Genomic DNA, 13,716 nt, shown 5'->3' on the forward strand with positions numbered 1-13,716 from the left:
TATATTGGAAGCTAGTTTATTGTTAGTATGTTTTGTAAGGACTGAGCTGGAGGTGGCTGGAGAGGACTGGGCTCTGGAAGAGTGTTGCTAGTTATACTGGTGTTTTTCAGCACTGCGGCGGCCGAAGTCCATCCATCCGTATGCCTCTTCTTCTTCCTCCATTAGTGGTCTCTGCTTCTTGGACAGGTCTGAGGAGATGACAGGAGAAAAGAATGGAGAGAAGAAGGCCAAGTCTCAAGGAACTGTAGGGTCAGTATGGGGGAACCATGGCCAAATCTGGCTGGGTCAGCAGCTACTACCTGCTATGAAGTGTTGAGGACCCTGGGGCCCTAGTTGCCTTCGATGGTGAGGGGCTGAGCCCAGCTTGTCCAGCTGCTGCTGTTCTAGGCCCCCATTGGTCCCTGGTCCAGATGATGCATCCTGTAGCTGGAAGCGGGGCTTCCAAGAAGCTTCCGAGAAGGTAGCTAGAGCCAGCACTAAGACCAGCATGCACACACACAGTCGTCGAGGCATCTTGTCTGAGAAGGGAAGAGAGCTGGGCTTCAAGATGGGGCTATTCCATAGTCCCAGAGGTAAAGGGCTAGACCAGGTGGGCTCTAAGCTTTTTGGCTACAGAAAGATGGAGAGGGAGAGGGAGAAGGAGAGCGAGAAGGAGAGGGAGATGAAGAGGAAGAGGGAGAGGGAGAGGGAGCAAAAGGGAGAAAGGGAGGGAGGAGGGAGGGAGGGAGGGAGGGAGAGAGAGAGAGAGAGAGAGAGAGAGAGAGAGAGAGAGAGAGAGAGACCCAGTCTCAATGGAGTAAGGTGTAGAATAATAGACTTCCTCTGATGTCCATATGGGCACTGGTATTGCTACCCAAATGTGTGCGTGCATGCACACAGGCACATGCATGCACACACACACAATTTCAAATGAAAAAAAAAAAAAAAAAAAACCTACAATGACCATAGAACAGTGTTTTCCAGACTGCTCCACCAGATGATGCTGGGTCCAGTGACTCTTAGGTGACTCTTAGCGCTTAAAGCAAAATTTTAAATAGCAAGAACAAAGATTCACGCACACTAAAGCGTGTTATAGATCATACACTGCCACTTGGAGACCACTAGCATGTGCATTAGGGGCTGGGCCCCACGGTTGCTAGGCAACCTTGGAGGAGAGGCTCCTCTGTGTTTAGCTGATGAACAGCCTGCAAATGTACTTATGCAGCTAAGGAAAATAAATTAAACCCGGCATTTGCAGCCAAGCAGGAGGGTGAATATAGCCTGACAGAACTACAGCTCGACCTAAAGTGAAATGCCCAAGCAAACATCAAACTCCAAACCTTACCTGTTCTTTGGACTTGATATTTTCTGTTCTGTTTTTGCTTTTTTTTTTTTTTTTAAAGAACTTTCCCCAGGTTTTTTTTGTTTTGTTTTGTTTTTGTTTTGTTGTGTTAAATGTGTATTAAAAACTATTAGAGGCTGGGTGTGGTGGCACATGCTTTTAATCTCAGCACACAGGAGCCAGAGGCAGGCAGATCTCTGAGTTCAAGGCCAACCTGGTCTATATAGAGAGCTAGTTCCAGAACAGGCAGGGTGGTACTAGTGAAACCCTGTCTTGAGAAACAAAACCAACTAACCAAACAAACAAACAAAAACCCCTTAAAAATATTAGCTTTTTATGACAAAATTCTCAGATTAGATTTTCTGTGGGAGAGAAATATTTGTGGCTAATAAAGAAATGTTGAAGAATCGCAGCTGGATACGTTGGCTCCTGTCTCTATCTCAGTACTTGGGAGGCTGAGGCAGGATTGCCTCACGTTTAAGGGTCTGTGAGTGCTAGGCAAATCTGGGCAGGAGTGATACCCTACCAAAAAGAAAGAATGACTGAAAAGAAAAGGGAAAGAAATCAATGCTATAGAGAGCTGTTCTGTCCAATATGAGCCACACAGCTTGATAAATATGGCCGTCACTTGCTATCTGTGGCTCCTGAAATCTGGATGAATTGCTATACAGTTTTCTACCTTTGAACTAGCCAGATGATAAGTACACATGTGGCTAATGGCTGCTATACAGGAAAGTTCTAATTTAAAGCATTCTCCTTATCTCAGAGTTCTTTTAGGTAGCACTGGCCTAGGAAAGGGTTTGAGATGGAATTCAGAGCTGTGGGTTCCAGTCTTAGCGCTGCCTATTAAAGTCTAATAATATCTAGCCTCTGGACCTCTGTTTTCTCATCTTAGCAATGGGGTGGGGGAAACCCTCGCTTGCTCACCTCCCTGGCTGGCAGGAGCCCCAGGATCATGGCTGGATCCTGAGTGAAGCAGAAAGACAGATGGGAATCAAGGACAATAGTGTGGCCTTAGAGCTGAAAATCAGTTCCACTCTAGGCTAAGCAAAGGGCCCCATCTCTGGAGACACTATGATCTGGAGCCTCTATAGGAAGGAGCTTGTCCTTCCCTTCCTTTCCCTTCCCTTCCCTTCCCTTCCCTTCCCTTCCCTTCCCTTCCCTTCCCTTCCCTTCCCTTCCCTTCCCTTCCCTTCCCTTCCCAGTTTCTCACCTGCAGAGCTGGGGATGGTGAGCTGTTGTGGCACTGGGTCAGCTCCGCTCTACATGCTGCTCCAGGACTGTCTTATAAAACCCTTGAGGTTCCTCCCAAACCCTCCTTCCAGGTGAGACCAGATTCCCCACAGCAAGAGTAATGGGCGTGGGGTGTAGGTACAACCTGTCACTCTGCCCCACCCTGTCACAGAGCTATCAATCAATTAGTTATTCATTCTGGATATGGGGAAAGGGAAGGGCTGAAACGGGGAGGGGACAGACAGGAGATAGACTCCTTGGAGAGCAGCCCACTCTACTGCATCCCTTGAGCCACAGGCTTCCTAGCCCTCTATTGGACTACATCCCATGGGGAGGGGCTAAGAGGAGAGGGAAGAGGAAGAATGAATGGGAATCAAATGACCTAAGATTCAGAGGAGCCCATATGTTGATGTTTGATGGATAGGTAGTGTGTGAGTATAGAGTGACTTATTGATCCCTGTCCCCTCCATTGGGCTTTGCAAACAAGATATGTCGTAGTTATCAGGAGCAATGGGCCGTGGGCTAATAAGCTTGCTCTTTCTGTTGAGAGTGTCATGTTGGTTGCCTTGGAACCAACATGCTTTTATGCTCCTGTTACCATGGAAAACCCTCAGCATCTCCTGTCTGTGCTCTTTATGTTGGACTGGATCTGCCCAATACTCTTGTACCCTCCCCTTGGGTTTGCTGCTTAATCAGACCCCTTGTCAGCCCTTTACCCGGAACCAGTTCCTTGAGGGTCTTGTATTTCAAGACTTCCATTTTGCTTTCAGGGGTAGATTGTGATTTGCATTAAGAATTCATAACTTTGCAAGAACAAAAAAAATACATCTTAAAATGGTTAGCGAACAAAGGCATTTTTTCAAAGATGTACCAGGAAAGAAAAATGATACATTTCTTGGTTTATTTGATAAACTCCTGACTGAATGTGGTTTGCAAGGTTATAACAATCTCTAGGCTGTGTTTTATTGTTTCATAACTGAGATGAGACATCTACTCTCATTCATGTGTCATTGGGCCTCGCTTCCTGTCTCGACAAGCTTTAATGTCCCTTGGGTCTTGTATAAGGGCAGTGGTACCCACGCTCACAGCCAGCCTTGCTGAGAATTAACAGGTGATGAAGGATGCAGGCTGCACTGTGACCATGGCAACCAGCACCCAACTGTTCTAGTGAATAACCGCTCTAATCCAGAGCAGGACATGGTGACTCAGCAGATGGAATAAGAAAAAAAAAGAAGAAGAAGAAAAGACAAAATGCAGTACAAGCATTGACAGTAATTAATTGAATCACAAAAATCTCAGAGATAGAAGGTATTGGAGGGGGTTGGGAGAAAGGACAGGGTGAGAGCAGCTCTTCTCATGTCCTGGGGGATGGAGATGCTGGTGTTGCTATGGTAACCGGAAATTACAAGCTTTCCAGAGAGCTAGGTTGATTTCTGCCTGTGGTTCAGGTTATGCCCCCTGGCTGTTCTTCCTCCAGCTAGAAGGATGGCAATTATTATAAACAGCAGACTACCTCCTATTCACCAATGGTGGCTGTCACTGTAGGCACTGCAAAGTGCGTATGACAAGGATCCTCTTCAGAGATGAGAGGCATAGCCCTCTCCCTCAGGAGTGCACACTGCATATTGTGTTCACAAAGGCCTGTGGTTTGATAGGAAGGGACGGTTTCCTGGCTCTCCCCTTTTCTAGTTGTTGAGATGCCTTCTCATCCAAACATTGTGGGGAAATGACTTGAGGGTGGGTCTTGGGACAGTGCAGTATCCAAAGCATTCTGCACGCCACCCATGGAAATTTAATACATTTTGCACTTTTCCCCCTTTGCCTACTCTGGACCTCAGTTAGCCTTCTCTGTGAAATGGGATCCATTCATACCTGCCTCACAAGACAGGGGTGGAGAGGGAACAGGAGAAAGCCCACGCACTAACTTGGCACATTTGGGTAATTCCCTTCAAAGCATCACTTTATGACCCCAAGATTTTCTGTCCCTCAAGAACAAGTCCCATTTAGTGGCCACTGGAGGAGGCAGCAAAAATGAAGTCTCTGGAGGCCAAGCTTCCCGAAGGCCATCATTACCTACCACTGTGCAGGAGGCCAGTGCTGGAAACCAACACTGAGCTGTTAGGTGGTGTCAGTGTCCACTTTCTGGGCTTGTGAAGTTAAAAACCAGATCATGAGACTTAGTCTCATGCCCTCCCCATGACCCCTGCCCCCACCATCATAATATGACAGTCTGTGTGCCAGGCCAGTAAAGCCCTCTGCGGGAATGAACGCAGTAGTCTGCCATGATGCTAGGATGTAAGTGTCATTGTGAAGAAACTGAGGCCCATGTAGGGGGAGCACTCTCCCCGGCTTGTATTCATGCACATAAGAGGAGCTGGGCCTGGGCTCCTCCTTAGGAGGGACTCCAGAGGCAGAATGATGGTTCCCCTGAATAAGTCCCTGTGCCAATCCTTAGAGGCCGTTGCAAAAATGCCACTAAAAATAAGAAACTCAATATATATTACCAATCTGACTGGACCCAGTTTAACCACACAGTCTTACAAAGCAGAGAGTGCAGGAGTCTGAAGGAGGATCCCACCCGAGGCTGCTGCTGGCCAAGTGACTGAATTTGGAGGTTAAAGGAGAATTAAAATGTTGCAAATAATAAACCAGCCTGGCAGTCTCAGGCCTTTAATTCCAGCACTCAGGAGGCAGAGGCAGGCAGATTTCTTGAGTCTAAACTACCCTGGTCTACAACTAAGATTACATAGAGAGAGTTAGTCTCAAAAAAAGTTTGCAAATCCAAGCCAAATTATCTTGGGGGTATTTTTGATGTGAGCCAAATGTGGATGCTAGGAATCAAACCTGTGTCCTCTGCAAGAGCTGTAAGTACTTTTAATCTCATCTCTCTGGAGAGATGTGCCCTTCCTTCCTTCCTTCCTTCCTTCCTTCCTTCCTTCCTTCCTTCCTTCCTCTTCCTCCTCCTTTTTTAAAAACAAATATTTATTTATTTTATGCATGTGAGTACACTGTAGCTGTCTTCAGACACACCAGAAGAGGGCATCAGATCCCATTCCAGATGGTCATGAGCCACCATGTGGTTGCTGGGAATTGAACCCAGGACCTCTGGAAGAGCAGCCAGTGCTCTTAACCGCTGAACCATCTCTTCAGCCCCTCCATGGCTTGTGAATGGAGGTCAAAGGACAACTTGTGGGAGTCAGTTCTCTCCTTCCGCCCTGTGAGTCCTGGGGCTTTAACTCACGTAGTCAGGATTGGCAGCAAGCACCCTACCCCTGTTGCTAGCCCATGGGAAATGTTCTTGACTTTTCAAATATTTTAAATCTGACTGGGAATGAAGCTCAGTAGGAACATAGCACGTACCCCGCTCCCAGGTTTATTCCTAGCACCACAAAAACAAGAGTTGACCCACCCAAATCCCAATATTCCAAATGTATTCTCACTAAGGAACACTAGCTTAGGGTGAGGGTCTGGGTAACAGGCCCCTTCTGGGATAAGAAATGGATATGTACAGTATTGTCATTGCCTGGGTGACTTGAGAGCCCGCTGGTTCAAAACAGCCATCATTTTGAGGGTACTCCATTAGGGTGACTGTTCCCTGGAGACAGGGCTCCAGTTGCAGCCCCCGCACACCTGCTTCGCTCCTGCCCACCCACACAACCCGAACCATTATTGATGAGCTAAAAACCGCTGTCACACAGGCCAGTGCCTCAGCTCCCTAATTGCTTCTTAATAGCGGAAAAAGGGAGAGGTTGGCGGTGACTCAGCTTCACCAGGCAACTGGGACATGGAGGGTGTGATGGGACTAAGGGGACACTGTGAGGAGTTCATGCTAATGTGGGCATCTTAACCGCTGTGTGGGAGTGGAGGGGCGCAGGGATGGCAGCCGGGACATTGCTCTCAGGTAGTTAGAGATGCCTACCTTCCTGCCTACTCTCAGAAGCCCAGCAGCATACAGAGAGGGCATGGATGCCCCATCCCTTCCTTAGCCTCTCCTGGCCTCCCTCCCCCTCCCCTCTCACCCACCCGTGTGTCTCTTAGATGTGCTTCTCATGCAAGGCTTCACACTTTTGTTGCTTGGGGAATCCTCAAACCAGATCCCAGGGGTGAGGCCAGACACAGGCACAGGGAGGGGTCTGCATGCAGAATGAGCATCTGTGTGAGAGAAGGGACCCAGCAAAGGATGCTTTAGAACTCCAGGCTCAGGTCTTGTTTCTGACATATACATGGTTGTCCTTGCATCCCCAGTTATCCAGACTTGAGGATGCCGAAGCACCTTATCTAAAATGGTGCAGTGTTTGCCTTTAATTTAAACACATCCTGGCACATACCTTATTTTTCTTTTATTAGTTTTGTTTCTTTTTTATTAAAGATTTATTTATTTTATGTGTATGAGTACACTGTAGCTGTCTTCAGACACACCAGAAGAGGGTATCGGATCCCATAACAGATGGTTATGAGCCACCATCTGGTTGCTGGGAATTGAACTCAGGACCTCTGGGAGAGCAGTCAGTGCTCTTAACTGCTGAGCCATCTCTCCAGCCCTTATTTTTGTTCATTAAATTACTTTTTCTTTAAAATCTATTTTTTACTACATTTTTTGAATTTTTTTTATTTGCATGTGTGTGGCCATTTGTGCCCGAAGTGTAAGAGTGGAGGTCAAAGGGCAACTTGCAGTCACCTCTCTCCTTTCACCTTTTAGGTCCTGGGGATTGAGTTCAGATCGTCAGGCTTGGCAACAAGAGCCTTTAGCTAGTGAACCATCTCACCAAGCCTTGGAAAATTATTTATTTATTTTTATGTATACGACTGCTTTGCCTACACGTGTATCTGTGTACCATCACTATACCTGGTGCTGTGGTGGCCAGAAGAAGGCATCAGATGTCCTCAAGTTGGAGTTACAGTTATGGACTGCCTTGTGGGAGCCAGGGAGCAAACCTGAGGCCTCTGAAGAACATCCAGCACTCTTCACTGTTGAGCCATCTCTCTAGGCCCAGACTCTTTGTTTTATTTTGAGATAGGGTTTCACTGCGTGTGACCCTGGCAGGCCATGTAACCCTGATTGTCCAGGAACTTGCTATGTAGATCAGGCTGGCCTCAGCCTTCTGAGCGCCAATATTAAAGACATGTACCACCACACTAGTCCTACGAGGCAAGGTTTTATGTAGCTCAGGCTAGTCTCAAACTCTCTATTAAGATGAACATGACCTTGAACTCCTGACCCTTTTGCCTCCACTCCTGAAGTGCTGGGATTAAAGGTGGGGTCCGCCATGTTCAGCTTTGCTGTATAATGAATGCATCTTTAGTGCACATATGAAATCTAACATAGTATAAGTGCCAGGTATAGTGCTTTATATATGTGATCAAGGCTGTTTGCGAGATTGAGGCCTGCCTGAGCTACCTATCAAGATTCTGCTCTCTCTGTCTTGTTTTTTTGAGACAGCGTCTCATTACGTAACCCTGGCTGTCCCTAAATCACAGAGCCTCCCATTGTCTCTCAAGTGCTGGGATTAAAGACATGCACCGCTATGCCCAGTGCAATATCCCATCTTTCAAAAAGGTGTGTGTTAAGGAGTGGTGTGGAGAAACGGCTCAGTGTTTAAGATTACCTGCTACTCTTGCTGAGGATCTGAGTTGGATTTCTGCACGCATGTCTGGCAGCACTTGGAATCCAGCCATCTCTAGCCTCTGTGGCCACCTCATATGCACATACATGTTGTGCCCCCCTACCTACATATTATCAAAAAATAAAACAAAAAATTCAAACATAGAAGAGAAATTGAGGGCAAGCCGGCTGTGGTGGCTTAGTCCCAGCACTGGGGAAGCAGAGGCAGGTGGATCTCTGTGATTTTGAAGCCAGACTGGTTTACAGAGCAAGTTCTCGGACAGCCAGGTGCACACAGAGAAACTCTATCACAAACACACACACAGACACACACACACACACACACACACCCACAAAGCCACAGTGAAACATTTTTATTACATATAATTAATATATATTATATACTAATACAAATTTTTAGTGGGGTGTGGTGGCACACATATATTATTCTAGCACTCAGGAGTCAGAGGCAGCAAGAACTCTGAGTCCCAGGCCAGCCTGGTCTTTACAATGAGTCATTGTCTTGAAGATAATAATTTTAATGCATAAGTGGGAAAACGAATTGAAAGGTGTCTCTGAGGCTGCAGAATCCTTTCTCAGAGCAGTTCAGAGATGGATGAGGAAGTGAGGCTTAACCAGGTTTAGACACCACAGGTGAGAGGCAAGGGAGCTGAGCTGCAAACCCACTGGGTCTTCTCGGAGTTCAGGGGTGGCTGGCTGTCTCTCTTGGCTCTCAGCCCCTTCTTCCATTCCCTCTCTAGTCCATCTCTGCTGTGATCCCCGGTTCCTCCACCTCTCTGGCTCTCAGCTTACGGGCTATTCACTAGGTGGGATGTACTTGTGCAGCTCAGAACCTGGCCGACTGGCAGAGGCCCCCACCACCCCTTCTCCAGCTCCTGTCCCCCCCTCCCTTTAAAACCCAGTCAGAGAAAGTTCCAGAAGTGGCCACTCTATTCTACTCAAATTATCTGCCACTGGATTGTTGCCTGGCAACATAAGTGAATCGGCTTCTCTTCACTCCCAAGGTCATCGGCGCCTGTCTCTCCATTGCTAACACTGATGTCTGAGACCACGTTCTGACCTCTTCTTTCCTTGTCACTGAGCAGACTGTCACCTTGCTCAAGGTCAGCAGCTCTTCAGGACCCTTTGTCTCAGACTTTCCTGCTGGCTTAGAGGCCGTGTGCCTTCACTGTCATTCCTGTGCTCTTGCATTTATTCAACATTATTTTTATTATTGTAAGGGTCAGAAAATCACAGAAGGAAGACTCCAGACTCAGATAGTATGCAAAGACAAAGAGCGTTTATTCTGCAGAAATAACCAGCATGCGGGGTCAACCATTCTTCAAAATGGCAACCCCAGACAAAGGTGGGAAGGCCTTCTTACAGGAAACTGGGGGAACTCTCTAGAAGGATTAAGTAATCTAAAATTGCATTGGTGGGTGCTAGGGGGTCACAGGTGGTCAGTGGTCTGCATACTTATGCCATGGACGTTTAACTGTAAGATGAAATGGGACTGTTCAGTGCAGATGGCCCATTCTGAGGTAAGATATTTCTCCATTTTTGTGGTTATCCCCAGGCTGTTCTTTGGGAGGGGGTTTTATGACCTTGTTTCTGGAGTTTATGGTCTGTTCCTGGAATTGGTACCTTCTTTTCAAGATCAGGCCTGGTCCTTAAATGGAGACAAATGGAGTTTATGTTGTTCTTTCTTCTTCTTCTTCTTCTTCTTCTTCTTCTTCTTCTTCTTCTTCTTCTTCTTATTATTATTATTATTATTATTATTATTATTATTATTATCATCCCATGTGGTCTAGGCTGACTTTGAACTTGGTAGTATGTATCTGAGGATGACCTTGAACTCCTGCTCTTTCTGTTTGTACCTTTTTTTTTTAAAGATTTATTTATTTATTTTATGTATATAAATACATTATAGCTGTCTTCAGCTATATACCAGAAGAGGGCATAAGATCCCATTACAGATAGTTGTGAGCCACCATGTGGTTGCTGGGAATTGAACTCAGGACTTCTGGAAGAGCAGTCAGTGCTCTTAACTACTGAGCCATCTCTCCAGCCTCTGTTTGTACCTTTTCAAGTGCCAGGATTATGGGCTATGCCACCATTGCTGGCTATAACACTATCTGAGCCCTCTCTCCAGCTCATCTTTAGCCCTATTTTTATTTTTGAGACAGGGTCTCACCTAGTCCAGGCTGGCCTCAAACTCACTATGTAGCCAAGGATGACTTTGAACTTATGATATTCCTGCTTCCAGTTCCTATATGCTGGGATTACGAATTCAGGATTTCTGGTATGCTAAGAAAGCATTCTACCAACTGAGCTGTATCTTCAACCCCAGGCCCAGGAGTCTTGTATCTTCTGTCAGCATTAGTGAAAGAGTAGTAAGCTAACTGATTGGCTTATAATGTGGGTGAAATAAAAAATTCCACCCAACTAGTCCCAAATTAAACACAGCCCACAGCCACACAGGGGAGACTTGAGCCCAGGTATTTTATTCCAGAGCAACTGGTCTGGAGTGGTAGTGAGCCACTATAATGCCAGCACTGAGCCAGGCGGTGGTGGCACACGCCTTTAATCCCAGCACTTGCAGAGGCAAAAGGCAGGCGGATTTCTGAGTTCGAGGCCAGCCTGGTCTACAGAGTGAGTTCCAGGATAGCCAGGGCTATACAGAGAAACCCTGTCTCGAAAAACCAAATAAATAAATAAATAAATAAATAAATAAATAAATAAATAAAATAAAATTAAAAAAAAAAAATGCCAGCACTGAGAAGGTGAAGGCAGGATCCTAAATTCAAGGTCATTTTCCATTACATAGAAAGTTCAAGGCCAGCCTGGACTACATGAGATTCTGTACAGAGAGAGAGAGAGAGAGTTAGTTTTTCAGGTTAATCTAATCTACATATCAAGTTCTAGGTGCCATACAATGGGCCCAATGTTTTTTGTTTTGTTTTTTGTTTTGTTCTGGAACTCTCAGTGTAGGCAGACTGGCCTTGAGATCTGCCTGCCTCTGCCTCCCTAGGGTAGGATTAAGGGTGTGTATCACTATGCCTGGCTTCAACTCTTGATCTCACTACTCTAGCTTTCTGAATGCTTGGATCATACTTGGCTCTAGAGTCTCTGTCTCTGTCTCTGTCTCTGTCTCTGTCTCTGTCTCTCTCTCTCTCTCTCTCTCTCTCTCTCTCTCTCTCTCTCTCTCTCTCTGTGTGTGTGTGTGTGTGTGTGTGTGTGTATGGAGACCAGAGTTTGGCATTGTTTACCTCAGTTGATCTCCAGATCTCCACTTCATTTTTTGAGACAGGGTTTCTCACTGAACCAGGAGTTTTCTGATTCTGCCAGATTGGCTGGCCATCCCTCAGACACGGGGTTACATGTGCTATGCCCAGCTTTTATGTGTGTACTGGGGAATTTGAACTCAGGTCTTCATGTTTGTGTGGCAGGCATTTTACTGAGTCACTTCCCCAGTCTATCAAGAGTGAGACTTTGTCTCATTCATGTGGCTTTGAACTTGCTGTGTTGTCAAGGATGGTCTGGAATTTTCTGGTTTTCCTTTATCCCCCTGAGTGCTGGGAGTACAGATCTGTGTCCCCACACTTGGTTGATATGGCTGGGGATTGGCTGCCCAGGACTTCACACATACTAAGCACTCAACCAACCGAATGACCTCCTCAGTCCCAGGATTTAAAAATTTTTTGAGACAGGGCCTCACCGTATGACCCAGGTTGGCCCTGCACACCTGATAATCCCACCTCAGCCTTCTAGCGATGTGATTGAATGAATGAGCCTTTATGGTCAGCCCTAGAGCCTCAGTGGAGATTGATGGAGTGTGATGGTTGGCTGGGCCACCTCCAGTGATTCTGGTCTCATCTAGACACAATCACTCAATGCACATTCATTCTTACTTACTGTTCTCATTTTACTGCGGATCTGAAGAACTAAAAACCCCACTTAAAGCTGGGCTGTGGCGGCGCTCACCTTTAATCCCAGCACTCGGGAAGAGCCAGGCAGATCTCTGAGTTCAAGACCAGCCTAGTCTACAGAATGAATTCCAGGGCAGCCAGGCCTACACAGAGAAACCTTTTCTTGAAAAACTTTAGAGACAGGCTGGAGAGATGGCTCAGTGGTTATGAATACTGACTGCTCTTCTGTAGGTCCTGAGTTCAATTCCCTGCAACCTCATGATGTCTCAAAACCATCTGTAATGAGGCCTGGTGCCCTCTTCTGGTGTGCAGACAGACATGCAAATAGAACATTGCATACATAATAAATCAACATTATTGTGATTTGATTTATTATTTATTTATATAATATATATTTATTATTTATTTGATTGTGATTTGAGAGTGACAGTGTACATACACAAATAAATGAATCTTAAAAAAAAGTTAAAAGAAAAACTTTAGAGACAGGGTCCTACTATACTGCTCAAAATGGCACTAAACTCCTCTATGGCCTTGGCCTCCTCAGTGCTGGGACTACAGACCTGCATTACTGTACTCAGCTAGTGCCTTAAAAACAAAACAAAAGAACAACAACAAAAAACTCAGCTTGCAGATGACAGCAGGTGGTCTGCTAATCGTATGGTCTAAACAGGTGTCAAAAGCTTTATTAAATAAACATTGATAACATTGATTCAGTGGGGCCGGGTGGGGCTTGAAGGTCTGTGGTTCTAACAAGCTGCCTGAGGCTGAGCTCTAAAATGCTGTCTCCAAGGTGAACCGGGAGCTATCCTACGTCATCAGCTCGCTCGTCGTGCAGCCTTTTCTGCTGCTTGCTTCCTCTCATCTCACAGAAACCAAGAATCAATGGCTTGATACACAGAGTGGCTGTCACATGTATGTCCCATCTTAACTTTTAATTTTTCAACATCTTCCTGTTTTTAACCAATTGTCCGTGATGGGTACAAATTAACCATGTAAAAATGATTAAAGACAATGTAACCTGCTGTGACCGAGCCTGCCGTGGCTGGGTGAATGGATTGGCAACAGTATCCAAGGAGAAGGGAAGTGGGATTTGGGCCACATTGTGAAGTCCTCTCGCTCAATACACACTTGTTTTTGATGGGGGAGTGGTACTGAGAATTAAGCTCAGGTTCTAGACGTGATGGTCCAGTAAGTACCCTACCACTGAACTATAGCCCCACCACACACTATTCACTTATATGTGGTTGTTTTGCTTTTGTGCACCATGTGTATACAGTACTCTTGAGTCAAGAAGTTGGCTTCAGTTCCTCTGGAGCTAATTATAGATGGTTATTAGTGGGAACTGAACCTAAGTCTTCTGAAAAAGACTAGTCAGTGATCTTAACTGCTGAGCCATCTCAACAGCCTCTATTGTTGTTTTTAAGATGGAGTCTCATGTACCCCAGGCTGATCTTGAACTCCTGATTCTCTTGATTGTATTTCTCTTTTGAGTTCAGCCCTAGTCCACAGAGCAAGTTCTAGGGTAGCCAGGGCTACATAGTAAGATCCAGTCTGAAAACAAATACTTATTTCTGTTTTCTAGGGTTTTGGGGTTCATATTTTGGTGATGAACCTTCAAGTTCATCTAC

General features: G+C 45.9%; 1 protein-coding gene across 1 annotated transcript; it reads right to left on the reverse strand.

Moving 5' to 3' along the window:
- On the reverse strand, positions 1-2,690 carry Gast (gastrin). The gene is made up of 3 exons (XM_034507580.2): positions 2,535-2,690; positions 300-518; positions 1-188 (listed from the first exon to the last, which is right to left on the reverse strand). Exons 2-3 carry the CDS (start codon positions 511-513, stop codon positions 88-90), a joined length of 315 nt encoding a protein of 104 aa, XP_034363471.1. The 5' UTR covers positions 514-518; positions 2,535-2,690; the 3' UTR covers positions 1-87.
- Positions 2,691-13,716: the final 11,026 nt, after the last annotated feature.

The sequence above is a fragment of the Arvicanthis niloticus genome, chromosome 6 (assembly GCF_011762505.2).
Source record: "Arvicanthis niloticus isolate mArvNil1 chromosome 6, mArvNil1.pat.X, whole genome shotgun sequence".
In the NCBI taxonomy this organism is placed as follows: Eukaryota; Metazoa; Chordata; class Mammalia; order Rodentia; family Muridae; genus Arvicanthis; species Arvicanthis niloticus.